The 25318-nt window shown below is 51.9% G+C and overlaps 6 protein-coding genes and 1 pseudogene across 6 annotated transcripts; 3 read left to right on the forward strand and 4 right to left on the reverse strand.

Annotated features, from left to right (window-relative positions):
• Positions 1–3268: 3268 nt before the first annotated feature.
• Positions 3269–6144, reverse strand: LOC138731037 (feather beta keratin-like). The gene is made up of 3 exons (XM_069876729.1): positions 6118–6144; positions 4310–4462; positions 3269–3968 (listed from the first exon to the last, which is right to left on the reverse strand). Exons 1-3 carry the CDS (start codon positions 6142–6144, stop codon positions 3633–3635), a joined length of 516 nt encoding a protein of 171 aa, XP_069732830.1. The 3' UTR covers positions 3269–3632.
• A 412-nt stretch (positions 6145–6556) lies between these two features.
• On the forward strand, positions 6557–6862 carry LOC138731038 (feather beta keratin-like). The gene has a single exon (XM_069876730.1). The coding sequence runs from the start codon at positions 6557–6559 to the stop codon at positions 6860–6862; it is 306 nt and encodes a 101-aa protein (XP_069732831.1).
• A 3435-nt stretch (positions 6863–10297) lies between these two features.
• Positions 10298–25316, reverse strand: LOC138731312 (feather keratin 1-like). The gene is made up of 3 exons (XM_069877164.1): positions 25308–25316; positions 24461–25043; positions 10298–10313 (listed from the first exon to the last, which is right to left on the reverse strand). The coding sequence occupies exon 2, from the start codon at positions 25020–25022 to the stop codon at positions 24708–24710; it is 315 nt and encodes a 104-aa protein (XP_069733265.1). The 5' UTR covers positions 25023–25043; positions 25308–25316; the 3' UTR covers positions 10298–10313; positions 24461–24707.
• LOC138730990 (feather beta keratin-like) lies at positions 10516–11393 on the reverse strand (annotated as a pseudogene).
• On the forward strand, positions 13751–14606 carry LOC138731309 (feather keratin 1-like). Its single transcript, XM_069877161.1, has 2 exons — positions 13751–13882; positions 14254–14606. The coding sequence occupies exons 1-2, from the start codon at positions 13751–13753 to the stop codon at positions 14587–14589; spliced, it is 468 nt and encodes a 155-aa protein (XP_069733262.1). The 3' UTR covers positions 14590–14606.
• Positions 17624–18369, reverse strand: LOC138731313 (feather beta keratin-like). The gene is made up of 2 exons (XM_069877165.1): positions 18343–18369; positions 17624–18076 (listed from the first exon to the last, which is right to left on the reverse strand). Exon 2 carries the CDS (start codon positions 18053–18055, stop codon positions 17741–17743), a length of 315 nt encoding a protein of 104 aa, XP_069733266.1. The 5' UTR covers positions 18056–18076; positions 18343–18369; the 3' UTR covers positions 17624–17740.
• On the forward strand, positions 20895–21697 carry LOC138731322 (feather beta keratin-like). The gene is made up of 2 exons (XM_069877176.1): positions 20895–20984; positions 21371–21697. The coding sequence occupies exon 2, from the start codon at positions 21392–21394 to the stop codon at positions 21695–21697; it is 306 nt and encodes a 101-aa protein (XP_069733277.1). The 5' UTR covers positions 20895–20984; positions 21371–21391.
• Positions 25317–25318: the final 2 nt, after the last annotated feature.

The raw sequence follows: 25318 nt of genomic DNA on the forward strand, positions 1-25318 counted from the left end.
CTTTGCCTCGGTGAGCTCAGGACCATGCAGCAAGCAGTCAGGAGGTGGAGGGATGAAGGTGTTACTGACAAGGCAGAGGCAACAGCCTCCCAGAGAGACTAGAAGAACCTGTCCTAACTATAGCATTGGGGCTTAGAGGTGCAGGATGAGGAGAAGACTATGTGGAAAACAAATGCCTGAGAAAAGCTTGGGAACGTACAGCCACTGCACCCTTGGGAAAACATTGTCCCTGTAGCTGGGGTCCACAGGTCCTGTGTTCTTCTAGCTCATGTTGAGGTGCTTTTGGCAGGCTTGAATTTCTGAGCAGAGAGAGTTGAGAAGCGATCCTTCACACAACTTCTGTCCTCAGATTAGGATGATGAGCTCCTCCTCCTCATTGCTGTCCCTATCTCCAGTGGGCAGAGGCCAGAAAGGCCATGGTGGAACCATACAATCAGAGCATAATCAAGTTGAGGAGGACCTCCAGAGGCAATTACTTTGTTCCCCTTGCTCCAAGCTCAGTCATGAGCATCCAAGGACGGTTACTGCACAGCTTCCCCAGGAAACCTGTTCCACTGCTTAATGCTCCTCTTGGGGAAAGCCATTTTCTTTGTATTGAGTCCAAACCTCTCATCTTCCTGCATGAGCCTAATGTTTTGAATCCTCCAAGAAAACACTAGCCCATTGTTTGCCTTTATCTGTCTTGCATAGAACCTCATCATAGCTACTCCAAACTGGTCTTTAGTCTCCCTTCAAAGTTTCTTTTTACACTCAGAGAGCCCAGTCTCCTAAACCTCTTCTTCCCAAACAAGGGCTTAAATACCCTCACATCCCTGGACACACTCTTCTGAGATTCACTTCATCACAGTCGTTATTCCATTAGAACAGGGTTCAGGAGGCCATCCGGAGAGTGCTAGCAGAGTGGGACAGTATCTGCGTTCCTACCTCAGGCCCTGCTTATCTTTCCCAGGATGTTAACAATGGCCCTCAGTTTCCAGGAGCAGAGCTGTCAGTCACACCTCTTTGGACGGAGTTCCTGCAGAAGCACCTTTCCCTGGCCCCAGTTTTGGTCTGCAGCTTGTCGTGGTCTGAAGGATGTGTGGGAAGGGAAGTAGAGGATGCACATTGCAGGTCGAGGATGTAGCCTGGGGCAAACTGGCTGTGGTATTGTCGTGGCATTCAAGGAAGACAAATGACAAGCCCTAGGCCTGAAAAGGAAGCACCTCTTGCAGTAGAATACACTGTGAACTGAACTGTGGTACAGCCTTAGAGTCCTGAACCTCCTCTAGACTGATCTGCCCTCAGAGGCAGAATAAACCTTGAGAAGATGCTTGGCCTGTAGAAGGGACTGGACACACAGGCTTCAACCTTCTGGCCAAAGGTACAAGGCTGTGGTGAGGAGCTCTCATCAGTAAGCTCCATAGAGGGACTGAAAGTTTGCAGTCCCCCACCAACTGGGACTTATTCCTGGCTCCCAAGCCATATGTCTTCTCCTGGCATTAAGGCTTTAGCATGACCCTTGCCCTGGCCCCAGGGGATTCCTCTGCCTGGGGTAAAATCCAACACCTTTGGATGGGTAAGGAACCTTCTCCAGCTTCCCAGGACCCTGCTGCCAGGACCCTGCAGTGCCACACGCCTGAGGATGCTCAGGGAGGGGATGTGCTCAGAAGGTCCCTGGATACAAACCCAGCCTTCAGACCACATCAAGGAGGTGATGAACTTCCCTGCCCTGCGGACATGGAGGCAGATGGGATGTGTCCCAGCATGGGAGGCAATGCCTTCAGCAGTCATGCTTCTTCAGCAGACTCTTGCTACTCTTGGCAGCACATTCTGATTTTGGATCAGTTGTGGTTCAACCTTTTGGTGTGAGGCCAAACCAGGAGTATGTACTGTTTACAGACCTGTGTACTACACAGGGCAGAATTCCCCTGCAAGCAATGAAGCTCCATGTCTCTCCCATAAAAACCATCATCCGCCTTTGGGCTGTACCCAAATACACAGCTCCTGCTAGTCCCAACAGCCACTGCTCTCAGCTTGACCTTCTTGCCCACACTCCCACACCTCAGCTGCTTTGCACTACCAGCATCACATTCTGGGAAACTGGCCAGGAAATACAAGAATGAATGTGACTGAGTGGAGTGAGTTCAGTAGAGGATGTCCAGGATGCTGAGGACGTTTGAGTCCTTGGATGGGTAAGAGACGTTTAGGAGACTGGACTCTCTGAGTGTTAAGAAAACAGTTTGTGGCAGAACAAAGATTAGCTTCGGAGTAGCTAAACTCTCCCACAAGACAGATCTAGGCTCAGTGCTGTGGCGGCGTGTGGTTGTAGGAATTGAAACACTGCTCTCATGATGAAAGGTGAGAGTTTTGATTGGATAGGAGGAAAATGGTTTCCCAAGAGGAACATTAAGCAGTGGAACAGATTGACTGGGGAGGCTGTGCGGTAACTGTCCCTGGATGCTCATGACTGAGCTTGGAGCAAGAGGAACTGCCTAATGGCCTCTGGAGGTCCTTATCAACTTGATTATGCTCTGATTGTATAGTCTCAGGATGGTTTTTATGGCCTCTGCCCACTGGGGGCAGGGACAGCAATGAGGAGGATAGGCTCAGCTTCCCATCCTAGGACAGAAGCTGTGTCAAGGAGCTCTCCTCAATGCTCTCTTGACAGAAACTCAAGATAGCAGAAAGAATCTCTGGACTGGCTAGAAGACCACAGGACCTTTGGACCAGCTGTTGGGACAATGCTTTTGCAAAGATGCCGTGGCTGTATGATCCTATGTGGTTCCCAGGCTGCAGATTTATTCTCCATCTGATCTTCTCACCCCACGCTTCTAAACCTCAGTGCCACGGTTGGGATAGGTTCTGCTGGGTTCTGTTGCCTCTGCCTTGTGTAGTAACATCTTCATCTCCTCTCTTCCTGACTGGGTTATGCACAGTGATTAGCTCACCACAGGAAAGAAAAGATGTTGAAAGCAAAGAGGAGGCTGTGACCAAGCTGCATTGGGTCGTTCAATCCCCACGCAACACACACAGGCAGACAAGTACAGAAACCAGAGGGTACAGGCAATTGAGAACTTGTTCGCTCAAAGCAAACCTCTGTTCAAAAATCACTACAAAACTACCCCACTCCCCTGCTCCCAGAACCACAGCTGAGTAAACTCTCTGTCCTTGGACATCATAGGGGGAAAATCTGGAGATGAAAGCATGAGTCAAAGTCACAGGCTGGGATGCAGCAGAACTTTATTGAGTGAAAGAAGTACAATGAAATTCTATGAGTGGAGGCCACAGTGCAAGGAGCACAATGGGAAGAAAGGAATCTTCCCATCATGGTTGTGGCAGAGATGCCACCAAATGTCCATGTGCCTGACCCACAAGAGGGAGCAGGGCCAGCAGGTCCTCCCTAGGCTGGCTTGGTGGGACTCACAGCCCAGGAGACACAAGAGAACATGGACATGACAGGGAAAGGAGAGAGTGGCAGAGGGGAAAGGCAGGCATGGGCTGTGCTTCGGGAGAGCCCAGGCTAGCCCCATCCTTTTTCAAGGGGTGTTAGGGTTGCTCAGCCCCTCTCAAAGCAACAAGCCCACATTCTGTCCCTAGTGTGGGACCATATTTGGTGTCCGTGTGGAACTTCCCGAGGGCCATGGGCAGCAGCTTTAGCAAGGGAAGCACCTCCTGCCACAGTAGCGGCCACCAAAGCCAGACAAGCCGGAGAGGCCAAAGCCCCCAGAGTTGATGGGCACTCCCGCATCACTGAGGATGCTGCCAACGGCAGCGGCAGTGGAGTTTCCTACAGCGGTGTTCTGTGGGAAGGAGCTGAGGATGGGTCCGGGCAGGGTCACCACCACAGGAGAGGGCTCGATGATAACCCTGGAGTCCTGGCACTGCCTGAAACAGGGCTCATTGCAGCTGTTGGCCAGCGGGGTCGGGCCACAGGGCTGGCAGGGGAGGCACGTGTTGTAGCAGGACATGGCTTGTGGCTCGAGCTGCACCTGGGAGAGAAACAGGGAGGAGGTAGAGCAGGGGAGATGAGTGAGGAGCAGCCCATATCCCTTCTGCAAGGAACTCAAGGAACAAACTGCAGACAATAGGTGAAGGTATGCAGGGAGACCCACACACTTCTCCTATCTCTCAGATGCGTCCTGTCTAGTGTTGCCAAGCCCATCACTCAGGAGACACCACAGACAAGCCTCAGCTTCTCATGATGCAAAAACCTATTCCCCCCACTTTCCCATACCAAACAGTTCCAAGACCCATGGTGAAAGAAATGGGGCAGTATGGGCTGAGAATTGCACAGGAGGAAGATGAGAAGGAGAAAGAGCTTCAGACTCACCTTGTTCCCAAGGAGATGGAGGCGAAAGGAGTGGATGAGAGAGTGAGGAGAAGGGCCTGCTTTTATACTGCTCCTGCACCTCCCCAGGCCCACACTCACTGCATGCAGGCAGTAATTTTCCTGCAGAGTCACCTCCAAAGCAAAACAGCCTCCCTGTTGGCACAGGTCGTGGTCTGGTTTGCATCAATGCTGCCATTCCATTTCCTCGTTTCTAAAATGACAAGTAGGTCTTGGAGGGTCCTTTCAAGTACTGCAATGAGAGGCCCAAGAATGTTGCAGGCAGAATCACGACAACACAGGCAGAAGAGGGGCCCCCAGGGGCTGGAAGAGTCCTGTGCAGACTTTGGACATGGGTGGTGGGGGATCTGCTGTGGTTGTTTTGTGCCCCCTTTGAGGAGAGTGAGCATTTCTTCCCACTGACTGAGGCCTCTCCTGGGTGCCCCAAGGCTCCTGTGCCTAAGGATGCGCTGCATCCTTCCCCCTCCCCTCCTGCATCCCTGCTCACTCCAGCACTCAGTGGTCGTTGCTTCCAGAAGTAGTTGGGCTGTGCTGCTGCTTTTAAATGCCTTCACCCAAGGGAAATTTCTGCTTCTGGGGAGAAATCTAATGGTTTCTTTGGCAAAGTTGTGGCCTCCCTTGTCAGTCTCAGAGAGTTCCCAACCGGTGCCCTCACCAGCCTTGTGGAAGGAGAACGTTGCCTTTCTGAACTCTGTGATTCTTCATCAGCCCCTGAGGAGTCGAGTCCCTCCTCACTACCTGAGCGACGGGTTGGGACTCAGACAGGGCCTTCTTTTTCCCTCTCTCCCCAGACCACCACGTGCTTTGGCCACACACTTTAGACCCTGACAAACACCACACCCAGATGCCTATCCAGTTGCCCAAAACATGAGGACTGTTGTGCAAAGCACCTGAGCTGTGGCCAAGGAGGTCAAGCTGAGAGCAATGGCCTTCGGGTCTGCCAGGAGTTGTGTACCTTGGTACAGCCCAGTGCTTGAGGATGGATTTCATGGAGCTACCCTGCCCAGAAGGGAACTCAGACCTTTTCATCACCTCCTTGATGTGGTCTGAAGGCTGGGTTTGTACCCAAGGCCTTTCATGAGGACATCCCTTCCCTGAGCATCCTCACTTGTGTGGCACAGCAGGGTCATGGCAGCCTTACGCAGCCAAAAGTGTTGGGTTATTGTCCAGGCAGAGGAACTCTCTGGGGCATCAGAAAGGGTTATGCTGACACTCTGATGCCGGGAGAAGACATATGGCCTGGGAACTAGGAATGAGTCCAGACTGATGGGAGATGGGAAATATTTCTTTAACTCCATGGAGCTTATTCAAAAGAGCTTCTCAACACAGCCTGGTCTGTTTTGCCAGGAAGCTGAGACCTGAAGCATAGCCCAGTTCCCAGACTGTTCTGCTGCAAGAGGTGCTTCCTTTCCAGGTGTATGACTTGTCATTTGTCTTCCTCAATAGCCATGACAGTCCTACAGCCCCTTCTCCCCAAGCCAAAATCTCCTGCTTGGTCGGGAACTCACAACTACTTACAAGTCATCTTTTGCCCAAAGGGACATGACTCTGAGTAGGAAATGCTTGGGCCTCTCTTCCCAGTACATGAAAGGAGCCTGCAATGCAGACCAAGCATGTAAGAAATTAGGAAATGGAATTGCAGGGATGATGGACAGCAAAATCCAACCTTGTGCCATCAGGGAGGCCGTTTTGTTTTAGAGGTGACTCTGCTGGAAAATTACTGCCTGTTGTGCAGTGAGTGTGGGCCTGGGGCAGTGCAGAACAGTATAAGAGCAGGCCGTTCTCCTCACCTTCTCACCCACTCCTCTCATCTCCATCTTCTTCTGAACAAGGTGAGTCTGAAGCCCTGTCTCCCCTCTTTTTCTTCCCGTTCCTCCTCTTTCTCTGCTGGATTTCTCAACTCATACCTGCTACATTGGTACCATATTTTGGTTTGGGTGTGCTTGTCAGGGGAGACGGAAAGGGGCAGAAGATGTGAGATTGAGTCTTGGTGTGACTGAGCTGTCCTCTGAGCTGTGGGTAGGTAGGGATCTGCCTGGGCTTCATCCCGCCTGGAAGGGCTCCTTTGGGCTGCATGGAAAGTGAAAAAGATGGGCTCCAGCAGCTCCACATCTCGTCTCATGCTGGTGGACTTTCCTCATTGTGGTGGAGTGACAGGCTGCTCCTGACCCACCCCTCATGCTCTGTTTCCCCTGCTTCTCTTTCCAGGTGCAGCTCCAGCCACAAGCCATGTCCTGCTACAACACGTGCCTGCCCTGCCAGCCCTGTGGCCCGACCCCACTGGCCAACAGCTGCAACGAGCCCTGTTTCAGGCAGTGCCAGGACTCCAGGGTTATCATCGAGCCCTCTCCCGTGGTGGTGACCCTGCCCGGACCCATCCTCAGCTCCTTCCCACAGAACACCGCTGTAGGAAACTCCACCGCTGCTGCTGTTGGCAGCATCCTCAGCGATGCAGGAGTGCCCATCAACTCTGGGGGCTTTGACCTCACCGGCTTCGGCAGCCGCTACTGTGGCAGGAGGCGCTTCCCTTGCTAAAGCTGCTGGTTGTGGCCCTTGGGAAGATCCCAAGATGGTCCTGCACTAGGGACGGAGCATGGGCTTGTTGCTTTGAGAGGGGCTGAGCAACCCCAGCACCCCTTTCAAAAGGACGGGGCCAGCCTGGGCTCTCCCAAAGCACAGCCGATGCCTGCCTTTCTCCTCTGCCACTCTCTCCTTTCCCTGTTGTGTCCTTGTTCTCTTGTGTTCCCCTTGTGCTGTGAGCCCCACCAAGCCAGCCTAGGGAGGACCTGCTGGCCCTGCTCCCACCTGGGGACAGGCACATGGACACCCGGTGGCACCTCTGCCACAGTCATGAAGTGAAAACTCCTTTCTGGCTTTTCATGCTCCCTGCACCGTGGCCTCCACTCAGATAGCTTCATTGTACTCTTTTGACTCATTAAAGTTCTGCTGCATCCCAGCCTGTGACTTTGACTCATCCTTTTCATGCAATCACAGAATGGTTTATGTCAGAAACAACCTTTAAGCCCATACTGTTTTGACTCCCCTCCCACTGGATCTGGTTGCTCAAAGCCCTTCCAGTCTGGTTTTGAACACCTCCACGGATGGAGCAGCCATCGCTTCTCTGCACAACCTGAGTCAGTTCACCACCAACGTTGTAGTGAAGAATTTCTTCCTAATATCTAGTTTAAACCTTCCCCCTTCTGCTTAAAGTCAGCCCCAGCTCCCCTTGTCCTAACACTACAGGTCCTTTTAAAGGGCCCATTCCCAGCTTTTCTGTAGCCCTTTCAGTTACTGGAAGGCCACTATAAGGCCTCCCTGGAGCCTTCTCTTCTCCAATTTGAACAATCCCAACTCTCTCAGTCTGTCCTCATAGCAGAGGTGATCCAGCCCTCTGATCATCCTTGTAGCCTCCTCTAGACTCACTCCTACAGTTCCATGTCCTGGTTATATTGAGGATTCCAGACAATATTATATTGAGGATACCTGGACAAAGGAGTCCAGGTAGTCTCATAAGAGCAGAGTAGAGGGGCAGAATCCTTTCTTTTGATGCAGCCCAGGACATGTCTGGCCTTTTGGACTGTGAGTGCCCGTTGTCCGCTCATGTCAAGCTTCTCATCACTCAGCACCTCAAGCCCTTCTCAGCAAGGCTGGTGCCAATCACATCTCCCATCCTCTATTGAAACTACGGATTGCCTTACCCAGGTGTAGGACCTTGTATGTAGCCTTGTTGAACCTCATGAGGTTCACACAGCTCCACTTCTCCAGTTTTCCAGGTTCCTACGGATGATTTACAGTCCTTCTTTTGTGACAATGGCAGCACTCAACCTGGTGTCATCCACAAACTTGTTGAGGGTACACTCAATCTCACTGTCTATCTCATGAATGGAAACATTAAACAGCACTGTTCCCAGTACAGACCCCTGAGGGACACCACTTGTCATGAATCTCAATCTGGACATCAAAACGTTGATCACTACTCTCTGAATTCAACCATCCAACCAATTCCTTATCAACCAAGCAGACCACCCATCAAATCCGTATCTCTCCAATTTAGAGAGGTGGGTGTTGTGGGGGATTGTTTCAAAGGCTTCATCGATGTCCACGTAGACAACATCCATTGGTTTTCCAGTGTCCACTCATGTGGTCACCTATTGTAGAAAGCAACTAGGTTGGTCAGGCAGGACTTGCCCCTGCTGAAGCCATGCTGGTGTTCTTGAATCACCTCCCTGCTTTCCTTATGCTTTAGCATAGCTTCTAGGAGGATCTGTTCCATGATCTTCCCAGGCACAGAGGTGAGGCTGACAGGTTGGTAGTTTACAGGGTCATTTTTTCTACCCTTTTGAAAAATGGTCAAAATATTGCCCTTCATCCAGTCACCAGGGACTTATTCTGGCTGCCATGACTTTTCAGATATCATGGAGAGTGGCTTAACCACCACATCAGCCAGAGTCTTCAGGACTCTGGGATGCATCTCATCAGATCCCATAGACTTATATACGTTCAGGTTCCTCAGGTGGTCACAAACCTGATCTTCCCCTACAGTGAGAAGGACTTTACACCCTTGGTCCCCATCCTCTTGGCCATTGACCCTAGAGCAGTGAGGAGAGGGATTGTCAGTGAAGATGGAGACAAAATTTTATTGAGTACCTCAATCTTCTCCTCATCTGTTGCTATGAGGTCATCATTTTTGTTCATCAGTGGGGATATGCTTTCTTTAACCTTCCTCTTCTGGATGACAGACCTACAGAAGCCCTTCTTGTTATTCTATGCTTCCCTGGCCAAGTTAATATACTGCTGTCTGATGGCTTTCATGGCCCAAGCCTACACAACCAGGCAGCGTCCCTATACTGTTCCCAGGTAACCTGTTCCTGCTTGCACTGCTTGTGTAGTTCCCTGTTGTTCATCACTTTGATGAGAAGGTCTCAACTCAGCCACACTGATATCTCTTCACTCTCCAGATGTTCCCCCAAGATTTCCAAGGACAGAGAGATCACCCAGCAGTGTCTCTGGGAGCCTGGATGTGGCGTAGTTGTGCAGTGATTGTCAACACAGGTTTGCTTTGAGAAGGCGTGGTGTGATTTGCCTGTATCCTCTGGTTTCTACATTTGTCTGCCTGCATGCCTCAGCTGAAATCACTCCACTCACTCGAGGTTGTTCTTGCATTACAGCAGAGTTCAAGATGCCATCAGGAGAGTGCTGAGGAGAGTGGCACAGTCACTGTCCTTTGCCTCTTAGGTCAGGTCCTCCTGATCCAGTGCAGGATGATGATGACAGCCCTTGCTGTCCAGCAGAAGAGCTGGGATTCGCACCTTTTGGATGGGATTCCTACAAAAGCACATTTCCCTGGCCCTGCTTTAGAGCTACTGCTTCACAGGGGCTGAAGGGTGTGTGGGGAAAAAAGTAGAGGATGTGCATTGCAAGAAGAAGACAGTGGTTTGGGGGGAAGGGTCTATAGGATTGTCATGGCATTCAAGGAAGAAAATGACAAGTCATACACTTAGAGTCCTGCATCTTCTCTTGATTGATCTGCCCACAGGGGCAGCATCAGCCTTGAGAAAGCTCTTGGAGAAAGCAGAGACTGAGCTGCACTGAGTTGTTCTATCCCAGTGAACCCCCTGCCATCAGACAAGTTCAGAAACCAGAGGTTACACGAATTCAGACCAACCCTGCTCAAAGCAAGTCTGTGTTGACAATCACTGGAAAAATACCTCATGACCCAGACCCCAGAGCTACTGCTGAACAAACTCCCTGCCCCTGGACATCCAAGGGAAATATATGGAGAGAAAAGGAGGAGTCAAAGGCATGGGATAGGATGCAGCATAACTTTATTTTCTGAAAATAGTACAATGAAAGTATCTGAGTAGAGATACTGATGCAGAGAAAACAAAGGAGAGAAGACTTTGTCCCCCATGACTGTAGAAGAGATGCCAAAAGGTGGCACATGCTGGCCCCACAGAGGGAACAGGGCCAGCATTTCCTTCCTAGGCTGGCTTTGTGGGCGTCAGATCCCAGGGGACACAAACAAACAAGGACACAGGAGGGAAATGAGTGAGTGGCAGAGGGGAAAAGCAGGCATGGGCCGGGTTTTGTGAAAGCCCAGGCTGGCTCCAGCCTTTAACAAGGTGTGCTGGGGTGGCTCAGCCCCTCTCAAAGCAACAAACCAACGCTCTGTCCCTCTTACAGGACCATTATGGGTGTTCATAAGGACCTTCCCCAGGGCCATGGGCAGCAGCTTTAGCAAGGGAAGCATCTCCTTCCACAGTAGCGGCCACCAAAGCCAGACAAGCCGGAGAGGCCAAAGCCCCCGGAGTTGATGGGCACTCCTGCTTCGCTGAGGATGCTGCCAACAGCAGCGGAGGTGGAGGATCCCACGGCGGTGTTCTGTGGGAAGGAGCTGAGGATGGGTCCGGGCAGGGTCACCACCACAGGAGAGGGCTCGATGATAACCCTGGAGTCCTGGCACTGCAGCCTACAGGGCTCATTGCAGCTGTTGGCCAGCGGGGTCGGGCCGCAGGGCTGGCAGGGCAGGCACGTGTTGTAGCAGGACATGGCTTGTGGCTGGAGCTGCACCTGGGAGAGAAACAGGGGAAAAAGAGCATGCATTGTGGTTGAAAAGCAGCCTGCACCCTGACCCTAAAAGAGCCGTGAGAGGCCAAGCTGGAGAGGAGGGCTTTAATGGATGTAGAGATACACAGAGCTTCTCCTTCCCTTCATTCATAAGTTCCCCAAAAAAGGGACCAAGTCCAGGTAGAATCAAGTCAAGTCCATCATTCACTTCAGCCAAGTCCCAGCCATCTCCATGCCACATATTTTGCCCCCTTCCCTGTCCCATGAGAAGCAGTACCTTGACCCAGAGCAGGACAAAAGCGTGGAAGTGCACTGAGAAATCCTGAGGAGGAAGAGGAGGAGGAGGATGGGACAGGGCTTCAGACTCACCTTATTCCCAAAGAGAAGGAGATAAGAGGAGTGAATGAGAGTGAGGAGAAGGACCTGCTTTTATACTGCTCCTGCACTGCCCCAGGCCCACACTCACTGCATGCAGGCAGCAATTTTCCAGCAGAGTCATCTCCAAAACAAAAAAAACCCTCTCTAATGGCACAGGTTGCGTTTTGGCGTCTATCAATGACTCCGTTTAATTCCGCATTCCTGAGATGATCCGTAGGACATGGAGGTGCCCTTGCCAGAGGGGAATTCAGCCCCATGTGGGACATTCTACTGCAGACAACACTTGCTTCTGCCTTGGCCTCACCCCAAAAGGCTGACACAAGGCAAATCCAAAAGGAGAGCATGATTCACCATGGGTAGGGAGAGTCTCTCCCAGGAATCTTGCCTGCTGAAGGCACTACTTTGCCCTCCTGGGATGAGTCCCAGTTCCCTCCATGTCTGCAGGGCAGGCAAGTGCATCACCTCCTTGGTGTCATGAGAGCTGCTTTGTACTTTGGGTCCTTCTATTTGCATCCACTTTCTGGGCATCCCAAGGCACAGGACACTGCAGGGTCCTGGCATCCTCACTTGTCGGGAAATGTAGGAAGATTCCTTCCCTCTCCAGTGGTGCTGGAGCTGGTTCTAGGCTGGGCAGGCTCTTTGTGTATGGGAAGGTAGGTTCACTGAAGCCCTAGTGCCTGGGAGAAGATGGTCCCGCATGGGACCTGAGGATGAGTCCCAGATGGCAGGGAGGTGTTTTCCGCACCTCCTTCTTTCCCTACATGGAGCACTCAGGAGAGTTCCTCACTGCAACCCAATGCCTTTCACCAGGGAGAGGAGGCCTTTGTGTCCATTCCCTCCCAACCTCTACATCCCTGTTTCTTTCCCTGAGTGTTATTCTGGACCCTTCTTGCTCTTGGGCCATAAAGCGCCTCAGGTGGTGCCAGCTTTTCTGAGCTCTGTTTCACTGCACATCTGCCTGCGTGGCATCCAACCTCATTCCAGCTTTGCCAACCTGTTCTTTTTAGGGTCAGCTGTGCATCTCCCATCTTTTGCCCATGACCCAATCACTGGATCCTTGAGGCTGGAGTTCTGGAGATCATCAAATGCCACTCTCCTGCCCAAAGCAGAGTCAGACTTGTGAGGATGCTGAGGGCCAGGCCCTGTCAGGTTCTCAATACCCAGAAGGAAGAAGAACCTACCACCTCTCTAGACAACCCCAGTTCATGTTCGACAACCATGACACTAACAAAGTTTTTGTGGAATTTCTGACATTTCTCCAAGTGCTGATTACCTCCTGTTGTTTCACTGGCTAAGACTCCTACCTTTACTGGGCTCATTCCAGTTTGGTTGTACCCATCTCATACTGGGGAGCCGTAAACTGGACAGCTATATGCGGTATCAGCAGTGCAGAGAGAAGAAGAGGGATCATCATCCACTGTCTGATAACAGAGAACTTCCTAATGCAGCCCAGGATGCTGTCAGACTTTATTTCCTCAGGGCTGCAGGACTGCCTCGTGGTGTCCACCAAGACTCACATCCACAACCACAAAGCTCTTTGTCAGCCCATCAGCCCCAACCTGGAGTGGAGCAGGAGGTTCTTCCCCCCTCAATGCAGAACATTGCATAATGCAGTGAAACACTTTTGACCCCAGTGTGGAGCCCTACAGTGCACCAGGAGTGAGTGTTTGTTAGGTGGACTTGATGCCACTTATCACAACCATGGGAGACCAGCAGACACCTCTGGAAAGAAGGTTGGTGAGGCCTGCTTTCCTCTCCATAGATCCGTGCTGATGGCTCTCAATCACTTTCTTGTCTTTCTGTCTTGAGAAATGGCATGCGGGATGATTTGTTCCATCACCTCAGCGAAAGCCGAGGCAAGGCAGAGTGGCACCTTATTCCCTTTATCCTCCTCTATGCCCTTCCTGAAATCAGGAGGCCAGCTCTCTTCTCTCTTTCTACCAGATGTCCTCTCCGTTCCCTGACTCCTGGGACACTCAAAGGGAGGTGAGAGCAACCTTCGAGTGACACCAACAAATCCCTTCGAATGCACGGGGTCAGGCCAGTTACAATCATCTCAGTGTAATGTGTTTACATGTTCCCAGTCCTGCTCCTCCTCTACTGTGGGTAAATCTCAGCAACTCCAGACCTTCTGAGAATGTCAGGAGCCCATTCTCTTCACAGCAACTCCTTACAATAAAGACCAAGGCCAAGAACATTTCAAGTGTCTTTGCCCTGCACGCAGCCCTTGTCCCCAGTGACACTGCCCCGTTCAGTGTTGGGGCTGCCTTTACCCGAGCTTCACTGCTAAACCTACGTGGAAGAAGATGTTTTGTCGTCCAAACAAGATGCCCGGCACATCCTGGGGCTGCTCACCCCAGCACATGAAAGGAGTCTGCATTGCAGAACAAGCACGTCAGAAATGAAGAAATGGAATGGCAGCATTGACAGAAACCAAACCACAACCTGTGCCATTAGGGAGGCTGTTTTGTTTTGGAGATGACTCTGCAGGAAAATTACTGCCTGCGTGCAGTGAGCGTGGGCCTGGGGCGGTGCAGGAGCAGTATAAAAGCAGGCCCTTCTCCTCACTCTCTCATCCACTTGTCTCTCCTCATTCTCCTTGAAAACAAGGTGAGTCTGAATCCTTGTCTCTCCTTGTCCTTCTCCTCTGGAATTTCCCAGCCCAGATCTGTCACTTTGATGCATGCAATGTTTGGAACTGCTCCCTGTGGGAGAGGGAAGGAGTCAGAGTGGGTGGGATGGTGAGGGGCTGGGTCCTGGCTGAGGTGTCTCCTGAGCAGTGAAGAAGGTGTGGACGTCTGTGGTTTTAGCTCCTTTTTGGACGGCTGTATTGCGATGAGGAAGAGGTAAAGCCTGGTGGACTCCGTACAAAACCAGAAGCTCCCTTCTCCAGCTATATTTTGTCTTCCTCATGATGGCACAAAAAGCTGATCCTCAATCATCCTCTTGCTCTGTTTCTCCTTGCCCCTGTTTCTCTCCAGGTGCAGCTCCAGCCTCAAACCATGTCCTGCTACAATCCGTGCCTGCCCTGCCAGCCCTGCGGCCCGACCCCGCTGGCCAACAGCTGCAATGAGCCCTGTAACCTGCAGTGCCAGGACTCCAGGGTTGTCATCCAGCCCTCCCCAGTGGTGGTGACCCTGCCCGGACCCATCCTCACCTCCTTCCCACAGAACACCGCCGTGGGATCCTCCACCTCCGCTGCTGTTGGCAGCATCCTCAGCGAAGCAGGAGTGCCCATCAACTCCGGGGGATTCGGCCTCTCTGGCTTGTCTGGCTTTGGTGGCCGCTACTGTGGCACCAGGTGCCTCCCCTGCTAAAGCTGCTGCCTGCACCGTGGTCCCTGGTCTCATCGGCCTCATTTCCCTCCTTTGACTTATTAAAGTTCTGACACATCCCAGCCTGCACTTCTGTTTCATCCTTTCTCCCTGAGGTGCTCTCCCAGAATGGCCAGGGGAGATGTCACTCAGGGATGGTTCTGGGAGAAGGTTGTTTAGGATGGTTTTGTCAGTGATTGACAACACAAGCTTGAGTAGATTACGCCAAGTCTTGCACTGAGTGATCTTCTCACTCCTGAAATTGTCTTGCTTTTTCAGTTGGGATAGAATTTCCTAATGTCGTTTAGTGACAACCATTCACTTCATTGGGCACAGTCTTATTTTCGCTCAAAAAACACAACATGGTAAAACAAGTCATTCAGCAGGAAATGTAGGATTGACAGGACACAGGCATTGCCTTCCAAGGAGGGACTAAAGAACCTGTCCAGACTATAGCATTGCACAAGGGAGGAAAACTGTTTGGATGGCCGGGCCCAGAGAGTGGTGGGAAATGGTGTGAAATCCAGCTGGAGGCCAGTGACAAGTGGGGTTCCCCAGGGCTCAGTGCTGGGTCCAGCCCTGTTCAATGTCTTTATCAATGACCTGGATGAAGGCATCGAGTGCACCCTTAGCAAGTTTGAGGACGACACTAAGCTGGGTGGAAGTGTGGATCTGCTGGAGGGTCGGGAGGCTCCAAAGGGATCTGAACAGGCTCGACCGCTGGGCAGAGACCAATGGCAGGAGGTTTAACAAGGCCAAGTGCCGGGTCCTGCACTTGGGGCACAACAACCCTATGCAGTGCTACAGACTAGGTGAAGTCTTTCTAGAAAGCTGCCTGGAGGAGAGGGACCTGGGTGTGTTGGTTGACAGTCGACTGAATATGAGCCAGCAGTGTGCCCAGGTGGCCAAGAAGGCCAATGGCATCTTGGCTTGGATCAGAAACGGCGTGACCAGCAGGTCCAGGGAGGTTATTCTCCCTCTGGACTCGGCACTGGTGAGACCGCTCCTTGAATACTGTGTTCAGTTCTGGGCCCCTCACCACAAGAAGGATGTTGAGGCTCTGGAGCGAGTCCAGAGAAGAGCAACAAAGCCGGTGAGGGGGCTGGAGAGCAGGTCTTATGAGGAGCAGCTGAGAGAGCTGGGGGTGTTTAGGCTGGAGAAGAGGAGGCTGAGGGGAGACCTCATTGCTCTCTACAACTACCTGAAAGGAGGTTGTGGAGAGGAGGGAGCTGGGCTCTTCTCCCAAGTGACAGGGGACAGGACAAGAGGGAATGGCCTCAAGCTCTGCCAGGGGAGGTTTAGGCTGGACATTAGGAAAAAATTTTTCACAGAAAGGGTCATTGGGCACTGGCAGAGGCTGCCCAGGGAGGTGGTTGATTCACCTTCCCTGGAGGTGTTTAAGGGACGGGTGGACGAGGTGCTGAGGGACATGGTTTAGTGTTTGATAGGAATGGTTGTACTCGATGATCCAGTGGGTCTCTTCCAACCTGGTTATTCTATGATTCTATGAACACAGGGCAGTGGTTGCCTTAGCGTAGAACCACATTATCATTGAATCATGGAGTGAGGTGGATTGGAAGAAATGTTCAAAGATCCTCTGTTCCAAGTCTCGGGCCCTGAGCCGGAAGAACTCTTACTAGATCATGTTACAGAAAGTTCCATCACACCTGCCCATGAACATTTACATAGATGGGCCATCCTGTCATTCTCCAAGAAAACTTTTCCGGTGTCTGACCACTTTCATCATCATAAATGTCTTCCTTATGTCCTATATACATCCACTCTATTGTGGTCCAAAACTGTTGTTCCTTGTCCCATTGCTATGGGCCTTGATAAAAAGTCACTCCCAGTCTTTCTTACCATCTCTGTCCAGACTCCAATGAGATCTTCCTTGAGCTTTCCTTTCTCCAGTCTTAAGGACCTCCATTCCCCTCCCGTACTTTGTAGGATGGATGATTCGTCCATCCTTCCCTGGACCTGCTCTAAGAGCTCACAAAGGAGAGCTGCTGACCTGCTGCAGAACCCAGCTGAGTGAGATGAAATGTCTCCAACTGAGCTCCACATGGGATCTGGCTTGGGAGCAGCCAGCCTTGTTTCCTCACATGTCCTTCAGCCCCTGACAAGCAGCAGCCCAAAAGCAGGATCAGGGAAAGGTTCTTTAGCAGGAACCCCACCCAGAGAGCTGCAACTGCCAGCTCTGCTCCTGGACACCATAGGCTCTCATCAACAGCTTGGGTAAGATGAGAAGGGTGTGGCCAGGATATCGATGGGAGTGAGGACCCCACTGTGCTCAGCATTTTCCTGTGAGCATCAACAATAAAGCATGAGTTCTGGGTTCTAGTGGTAGAACAACCTTGACCGTATTACGGGTGATTAGAGGCTAGAGTCCAGGAAAGTGAAGGGTCTTGAGCACTTGGCTGGAGAGGAGAGGCTGAAATGTGCTGAGCTTTCAGAAGAAAATGCTTTCAGGAGACACCTAAAATCATTAGCTCTAGCCATTTAATGCCTCAGTACATTCTGTCTAGCCCAGAAATGCAGAGAATGCAGAAGGCTAAGGGTCACCCACTTGATGCATGGGTACGTACACTCAAAACAAGCATGTGTTCATGACCACTGCACAGCCATGGCAAACAACCCACTCCCAGAAAAACCCTAAGAAACATCCCCTCCCTAGGCATGTTGGCAGAAAATCTGCAGAGAAAAAGAGGAGACAGAAGCGTCATCTGGGATGCATCAGAATTTTAATGAGTAAAAAGGGGGAAACAAGTTCACTCTGAGTGGCGATCCCTGTGCAGGGAGAACTTGGGGAAGAGAAGAGACAAATACAGATGGCTGTGGGACAGAGATGCCATCAGGTGTTCAACTGCCTGCCCCCGGAGGGAGCAGGGCTAGTAGGTCCCCTCACACTGGCTTTGTGGGGCTTACAGCCCCAGGAACACAAGAGAATAATGACAGGGGAGGGAAAGAACAGAGTGGCAGAGGCAAAAGGCAGGCATGGGCCGTGTTTTGTGAGAGCACAGGCTGGCCCCATCCTTTTGAAAGGGGTGCTGGGGTTGCTCAGCTCCTCTCAAAGCAACAAACCAATGCTCTGTCCCTCTTACAGGAACATCATGGGTGTCCATGAGGACCTTCCCCAGGGCCATGGGCAGCAGCTTTAGCAAGGGAAGCATCTCCTGCCACAGTAGCGGCCACCAAAGCCAGACAAGCCAGAGAGGCCAAAGCCCCCAGAGTTGATGGGCACTCCCGCATCGCTGAGGATGCTGCCAACAGCAGCGCCGGTGGAGTTTCCTACAGCGGTGTTCTGTGGGAAGGAGCTGAGGATGGGTCCGGGCAGAGTCACCACCACCGGGGAGGGCTGGATGACAACCCTGGAGTCCTGGCACTGCCTGAAACAGGGCTCATTGCAGCTGTTGGCCAGCGGGGTCGGGCCGCAGGGCTGGCAGGGCAGGCACGTGTTGTAGCAGGACATGGCTTGGGGCTGGAGCTGCACCTGGAGAGAAACAGGGGAAAAAGAGCATGTATTGTAGGTGAAGAGCAACCTGTACCCTGACCCTGACAGAGCCACCAGAGGTCAAGCTGGAGAGGAGGGTTTTAGTTGTTGTAGGGACATCAGTGCCTTCACCTTCCCTTCACTGAGAAGTTCCCTGACAAAAGCAGACCACTGCCTTGACCCAGCAAAGGACAAGGGTTGTAAGTGCTCTGAGAAATCCTGAGGAGGAATAGGAGGAGGAGGATGGGACAGGGCTTCAGACTCACCTTGTTCCCAAGGAGATGGAGGCGAGAGCAGTGAACGAGAGAGTGAGGAGAAGGACCTGCTTTTATACTGCTCCTGCACTGCCCCAGGCCCACACTCACTGCATGCAGGCAGCAATTTTCCTGCAGAGTCACCTCCAAAACAAAAAATCCTTCCTAATGACACAGGTTGGGTTGTGGTGTCCATCAATGACTGCCTTCAATTCCACATTCCTGAGATGATCAGTAGGACATGGAGGTGCCCTTGCCAGAGGGGAATTCAGCCCCATGTGGGACATGGTACTGCAGACAACACTTGCTCCTGGCTTGGCCTCACCCCAAAAGGCTGACACAAGGCAAATCCAAAAGGAGAGTGTGATTCACCATGGGGAGGGAGAGTCTCTCCCAGGAATCTTGCCTCCTGAAGGTGCTGTGTTGCCCTCCTGGGATGAGTCCCAGTTCCCTCCATGTCTGCAGGGCAGGCAAGTGCATCACCTCCTTGGTATAATCTGAGAGATGCTTTCTACTCTGGGTCCTTCTATTTGCATCCGCTTTCTGGTCATCCCCAGGCACAGGACACTGCAGGGTCCCGGCATCCTCACTTGTCGGGAAATGCAGGAAGATTCCTTCCCTCTCCAGTGGTGCTGGGTTCTTTTCCAGGCTGGACAGGCTTTTTGTGTATGGCAAGGGAGGTGGGCTCAACCCTTAGTGCCTGGGAGAAGATGGTCCTGAATGGGACCTGAGGATGAGTCCCAGATGGCAGGGAGGTGTTTTCCACACCTCTTTCTTTCCCTTCATGGAGCACTCAGGAGAGCTCCTCACTGCAATCCAATGCCTTTCACCAGGGAAAGGAGGCCTGTGTGTCCGTTCCCTCCCAACCTCTACATCCCTGTTTGTTTCCCCCATTGTTGTTCTGGACCCTTCTTGCTCTTGGACCATGAAGTGACCCAGGTGGTGCCAGCTTTTCTGAGCTCTGTTTCACTGCACATCTGCCTGCGTGGCATCCAACCTCATTCCAGCTTTGCCAACCTGTTCTTTTTAGGGTCAGCTGTGCATCTCCCATCTTTTGCCCATGACCCAATCACTGGATCCTTGAGGCTGGAGTTCTGGAGATCATCAAATGCCACTCTCCTGCCCAAAGCAGAGTCAGACTTGTGAGGATGCTGAGGGCCAGACCCTGTCAGGTTCTCAGTACCCAGAAGGAGGGAGAACCCACCACCTGTCTGGATAATCCCAGGCTGTGTTTTACCAGCCTGACACTAACAAGTCTATCCCATGTTTTTGTGGAATACTCCACATTTCAGCATGTACCAATTACCTCCTGTCCTTTCACTGGATAGGAGTCCTCCTCATTGCTAAGAAGATGGGGCCTTCTCCCTTCCTGGGTGAACAACCCCACCTCCTGGAGCCCATCCTTCTTCAGGGTCTCCAGTGCGTTCATGGGCTCCATGCTCCTTTGCTGGACTCATTCCAGTTTGGTTGTACCTGTCTCATACTGGGGAGCCGTAAACATGACAGCTATATGTGGTGTCAGCAGTGTGGAGAGAAGAGAGATCATCACCCACAGAGAACTTCCTGATGCAGCCCAGGATGCTGTCAGACTCCATGTTGTCAGGGCTGCAGGACTGCCTCATGATGCCCACCAGGACTCACATCCACAACCACAAAGCTCTTTGTCAGCCCATCAGCCCCAGCCTGGAGTCGGGGCAGGAGGTTCTTCCTCCTCCAAAGCAGGACTTTGCATAAGGCATTGAAAAACTCTCGGCCTGAATGTGGAGCCCTGCAATGCACCAGGAGTCATTGCCTGCTACCTGGACTTCACACCTGTCATCACAACCCTGGGAGACCCGCAGCCATGTCAGACTTTAATCCCTGCCGTGCCCTCTTCCCAAGCCTCTGTTTCCCCATTTGGTCTGTGAGGAGTCTCACAGTAGATAGAGTGAAAAGCCTTGTCCAGATGAGATAACGACATTTGCTGCACCTCCTAAAGAAACGGAGCCAGGCACATCATGAAAGAAGGTCTTGAGGCTGGTCAGGCCTGCTTTCCCCTCCGTAAATCTGTCCAGTCCTTTCATCTTGAGAAATAGCTACCAGGATGATTTACTCCATCAACTTCCTTGAAAACATCTTGAGGACAAGAGGATCCTTTGGTTTCTTTCCTTGCTCAGATGCTCTCAATGACTGTGGGCACTTTCAAAGGGAGTTGACAGCAACCTTGTAGTGATGACAACCAACTCCCTCGGGTGCTTGGCATCAGGTTCCCTGCAGTCACATGGACCTCTTGCTGCAAGGGTGTTTTCAAACAATAACATTTCATTGACTCAAAGGCAAAATTTTCTTCATGCACAGGACCCCACCAACATGAAGGAGGAATCCTCTGCCCACACTGATGTGATTCAGAGTGGGAAATTCTTGGTACTCTCATCCCGGCACATGAAAGGAGCCTGCATTGCAGACCAAGCATCTCAGAAACCAGGACATGAAATGACAGCATTGACGGACACCAAACCACAACCCACTGTTTTGTTTTGGAGGTGACTTTGCAGGAAAATTACTGCCTGTGTGCAGTGAGTGTGGGCCTGGGGCGGTGCAGGAGCAGTATAAAAGCAGGTCCTTCTCCTCACTCTCTCATCCACTCCTCTCACCTCCATCTCCTTGGGAACAAGGTGAGTTTTAAGGCCTGTCATCTCTTTCTGTTCTTCCTTCTCTTCCTCCACTGGATTTCTAAAGACATTCCTGCCCCATTCATCCTGTACCTTGGTTGGGGCTCTTTCTCATTGGAAAGGGAGGGTTCAGAAGGTGTGGGATGGAGAGGGCTTCTTTCTGGGCTGAGGTGTCTCCTGAGCTGTTGGTGATTTTTCATCTGCCTGGGCTTGGTCCTTGTTGTTAGAGCTCTTTTGACTGGAACGGGATGTGAAACCACTGGGACTCCTGGCAAAACCAAAACCTCCCTTCTCCACCTTGTTTTTATCTATTTCATAGCATCTGCCATAGGCTGCTCCTCATCCATTTCCCCTACTCAATGCTTTGTTTCTCCCTTTCCTCTCTCCAGGTGCAGCTCCAGCCCCAAGCCATGTCCTGCTACAACCCGTGCCTGCCCTGCCAGCCCTGCGGCCCGACCCCACTGGCCAACAGCTGCAATGAGCCCTGTAACCAGCAGTGCCAGGACTCCAGGGTCTTCATCCAGCCCTCCCCGGTGGTGGTGACCCTGCCCGGACCCATCCTCACCTCCTTCCCACAGAACACCGCCGTGGGATCCTCCACCTCCGCTGCTGTTGGCAGCATCCTCAGTGAAGCGGGAGTGCCCATCAACTCTGGGAGCTTCGGCCTCTCTGGCTTTGGTGGCCGCTACTGTGGCACCAGGTGCCTCCCCTGCTAAAGCTGCTGCCTGCACTGAAGTCTCTGCTCGTGTCGTCCTCGTTTCCCTCCTTTCACTCATTAAAGTTCTGATGCATCCCAGCCTGCACCTCTGTCTCATCCTTTCCCCTGCAGCTGCACTCCCCGGGTAACCAAATAAGATGTAACTTAGGGATGGTTCTGGGACGAGGTTGTTTGGGATGGTTTTGTCAGTGATTGTCACCACAAGTTTGTGTAGATTACACCGAGTCTTGCACTGAGTGATCCTTCCTTTCCGGAAATTATCTGCCTTTTTCAGTAGGGATAGAATACTCTCATGTCACTCTGCAACAACCATTGACTTGCATGTAGACTGTTTTTTTCTCCTTGCAATGCTCTACACAGCGATGCACGTCGCCGGGAGGAAATATGGTACTGACCGGACATAGGCACTGCCTTCCCAGGAGAGGCCGAAGAACCCATCCTGTCCACAGCATTGTACAGGGGGCAAGGCAGGGCAGTGGCTGCCATAGCGTAGAACCACATTGCCATTGAATCATAGAGTGGGATGGATTTCAAGAGCCTTTCCAAGATCCTCTGGTCCAACTCTCTTGCCTTACACTGGGAAAGCTGTCACTGGATCACATTTGTGGTCCAAAATTCTTGGTCTTTGTCCCATTACTACAGGCCTTGATAAAAAGTCCCTCCCAGTCATTCTTACCGGCTCTGTCCAGACTCCAGTGAGGTCTCCCTTGAATTTTCCTTTCTCCAGGCTGAAATACACCCATTCCTTTCGTGTACTTTGTAGGATGAGTGATTCCTCCATCCTTTCTGGACCGGCTCTAAGAGGCCTAAGTCTTTCTTGTATTAGAACTGGACAACGAGCTCCAGGGGAGTCTCTCAAAGTTACACTATAAGTAGAGAATTGCCTCTCTCGACCTGCTGGCCACGCTATTTCAAGGCAGCCCAGTTTATGGTTGGCTTTCTGGCCGTTACACTGGGCTTGGTTGAAGTTGTGGAGTCGAACATGGGACTATTTCTCATTCCTGCCTGGATTGCATCCTTTCTCTCAGGCGTATCAGCTGTACCCTCAGCTTGGTGTCATGCACAGACTTGCTGAGGGTGTGCTCAATCCCTCACTCTCTCTGTCCTTGATGAAGGTGTTGGACAATACTGGTCAAAATATGAACCCTGGAATGACACCACTAATGGCCAGTTTCCTCTTCAACCTTGAGCTGTTGATTCTGCCTTTTTCAATGCCATCAAAGTGTCCGACGGTACCTGTCACTTAAAGGAGAGCGAAGCAACCATGAATTCTCAGAATCTCTGACCATCAGGCCCAGCTTTTTCTCAGGAGTTGTTATTGAAGCATCTGGGCTGTAACAAGTCCACTTCTCTATCCACTGTGCATCCCCCTCTGTGGAGGACAGGGATGGAGAAGCACGTGGGAGGGGACACAAGCAGGACAGCCTTCCTAAACCTATCCGATGTCTATCCCATGTCACCAGACACATTCAGCAATGAACTGTGGGTGGTCTTTCCAAAGTAGCCGCACTTTGGAGACTGAATGGGTATGGCTCTGCTGATGTGAGGGGAAGGAGAATTGTTTTGCACCTCTAGAGATTTTATCCCTTCCCTGTCCCAATCTCCACCCAAAGGTATTTTTCAGTCTTGCCCTTAAATTTGTCTCACCACCACACCGGGACACAGGATCAAGATGACAGAGGATGGTGAGTGTTGCATGCTGGTAAATTGACCACAACAGGTTTGGAAGGCAAGGACTCAGGGCAGGAGAGGCAGTGGGTTCCGGCTGAGTGTCTACAAGGGCTGGCCAGGACCTCTCCCGAGCAGTATGGAGACCAACTGCAAACACTGCCAAGTGCCTTGGAGCTCTAGAAAGAGAGCTACAGGAGCTAGCTGGGCGAGATGGCACACGTCCAGCCTGAGCTCCCACCAGCAGCTGTCTTGGGAGCAGCCAGCCCTGTCTCCCCACACATCCTTCAGCCTCTGACAAACAGAAGCCCAAAAGCAGGGACAGGAAAAGGTGCTTTAGCAGGAACCCCACACACAGAGCTGCAACTGCCAGCTCTGCTCCTGGACACTGCAGGCTGTCATCAACATCCTGGGCAACATGAGGAGAGTGTGGCCAGGATATCGATGGAAGTGAGTAACCCACTGTGCTCAGCGATTTCCTGAGAGCATCAAGAGAAAAGCATAAGCTCTGAGCTGTAGTGGAACAACAACCTTGACCAAATCAGAGGATGACCATAGGAGATGGGCCTGGAAAGTGAAGGGTCTTGAGCACTTGGCTGGGGAAGAGAGGCTGAAATGTGCTGAGCTTTGAGAAGACAATGTTTTGAAGAGACACCTGAAATCATGCATGGATGAGCTCTGGCCATTGGAGAGCCTCAGGACATTCTGTCCAGACCAGAAATGTAGAGAATTCAGAAAGCAAAGTGTCACCCACATTATGCATATAATGTACATTCAAAGTGGGCATGTGTTCATAGCCACTGAAAAGCGATGGCCAACAACCCCCTCCCAGAACAACCCCAATAACATCTTCCTCCCTGGACTAGTTGGGAGAAAATCTGCAGAGAAAAACAGGAGACAGATGGGCTGTCTGGGATGCTTCAGAATTTTAATGAGTAAAAAGGAGGAAACAAGTTCACTTTGAGTAAGGATCCCTGTGAAGGGAGAACTGGAGGAAGAAAGGAGACAGCCTCACTACTGTGGGGCAGAGATGAAACCAGGTGTCCATGTACCTGTCCAACGGAGAGAGCAGGGCCAGCAGGTCCTCTCACACTGGCTTTGTGGGGGTCATATCCCAGTGGGCAGAAGAGAACTAGGACATGGGAGGGAAAGGAGAAAGTGGCAGAGGGGAAAGGCAGACATGAGCCGTGCTTTGGGAGAGCCCAGGTTGGACCTGTCCTTTTGCAAAGGGTGCTGGGGTTGCTCTGCCCCTCTCAAAGCAACAAGCTCATGCTCCATTCCCAGTGTGGGACCATCTTGGGAGTCCATGGGGACCTTTCTCTGGGCCATGGACAGCAGCTTTAGCAGGGGAAGCATCTCCTGCCACAATAGCGGCCACCAAAGCCAGACAAGCCGGAGAGGCCAAAGCCCCCGGAGTTGATGGGCACTCCCGCTTCACTGAGGATGCTGCCAACAGCAGCAGAGGTGGAGGATCCCACGGCGGTGTTCTGTGGGAAGGAGGTGAGGATGGGTCCGGGCAGGGTCACCACCACCGGGGAGGGCTGGATGACAACCCTGGAGTCCTGGCACTGCAGGTTACAGGGCTCATTGCAGCTGTTGGCCAGTGGGGTTGGGCCGCAGGGCTGGCAGGGCAGGCACGTGTTGTAGCAGGACATGGCTTGGGGCTGGAGCTGCACCTGGGAGAGAAACGGGAAAAAGAGCATGTATTGTAGGCGAAGAGCAGCCTGTACCCCAAACCTGACAGAGCCAAGAGAGGCCAAGCTGGAGAGGAGGGGTTTAGTTGTTGTAGGGAGACCAGTGTCTTCACTTTTCCTTCACTGAGAAGTTCCCTGACAAAAGGGACCAGTGCCTTGACCCAGCATAGGACAAGGGTTGTAAGTGCTCTGAGAAATCCTGAGGAGGAAGAGAAGGAAGAGGTCTGGACAGGGATTCAGACTCACCTTGTTCCCAA

Source organism: Phaenicophaeus curvirostris, chromosome 26, assembly GCF_032191515.1.
Source record: "Phaenicophaeus curvirostris isolate KB17595 chromosome 26, BPBGC_Pcur_1.0, whole genome shotgun sequence".
NCBI classification, from domain to species: Eukaryota; Metazoa; Chordata; class Aves; order Cuculiformes; family Cuculidae; genus Phaenicophaeus; species Phaenicophaeus curvirostris.

Bases quoted from the DNA above. Each gene is read 5' to 3' on its own strand.
- LOC138731038 (XM_069876730.1), top strand. From the start codon at position 6,557: ATGTCCTGCTACAACACGTGCCTGCCCTGCCAGCCCTGTGGCCCGACC.
- LOC138731312 (XM_069877164.1), bottom strand. From the start codon at position 25,022: ATGTCCTGCTACAACACGTGCCTGCCCTGCCAGCCCTGCGGCCCAACC.
- LOC138731322 (XM_069877176.1), top strand. From the start codon at position 21,392: ATGTCCTGCTACAACCCGTGCCTGCCCTGCCAGCCCTGCGGCCCGACC.
- LOC138731037 (XM_069876729.1), bottom strand. From the start codon at position 6,144: ATGGAGATGAGAGGAGTGGGTGAGAAG. The intron at 4,463-6,117 runs GTGAGGAGAACG...CTGTGCCAACAG, and splicing joins TGAGAGGAGTGGGTGAGAAG to GGAGGCTGTTTTGCTTTGGA. The intron at 3,969-4,309 runs GTGAGTCTGAAG...TTTCTCTCCCAG, and splicing joins TCCATCTCCTTGGGAACAAG to GTGCAGCTCGAGCCACAAGC.
- LOC138731313 (XM_069877165.1), bottom strand. From the start codon at position 18,055: ATGTCCTGCTACAACACGTGCCTGCCCTGCCAGCCCTGCGGCCCGACC.
- LOC138731309 (XM_069877161.1), top strand. From the start codon at position 13,751: ATGACTCTGCAGGAAAATTACTGCCTGCGTGCAGTGAGCGTGGGCCTG. The intron at 13,883-14,253 runs GTGAGTCTGAAT...GTTTCTCTCCAG, and splicing joins TCATTCTCCTTGAAAACAAG to GTGCAGCTCCAGCCTCAAAC.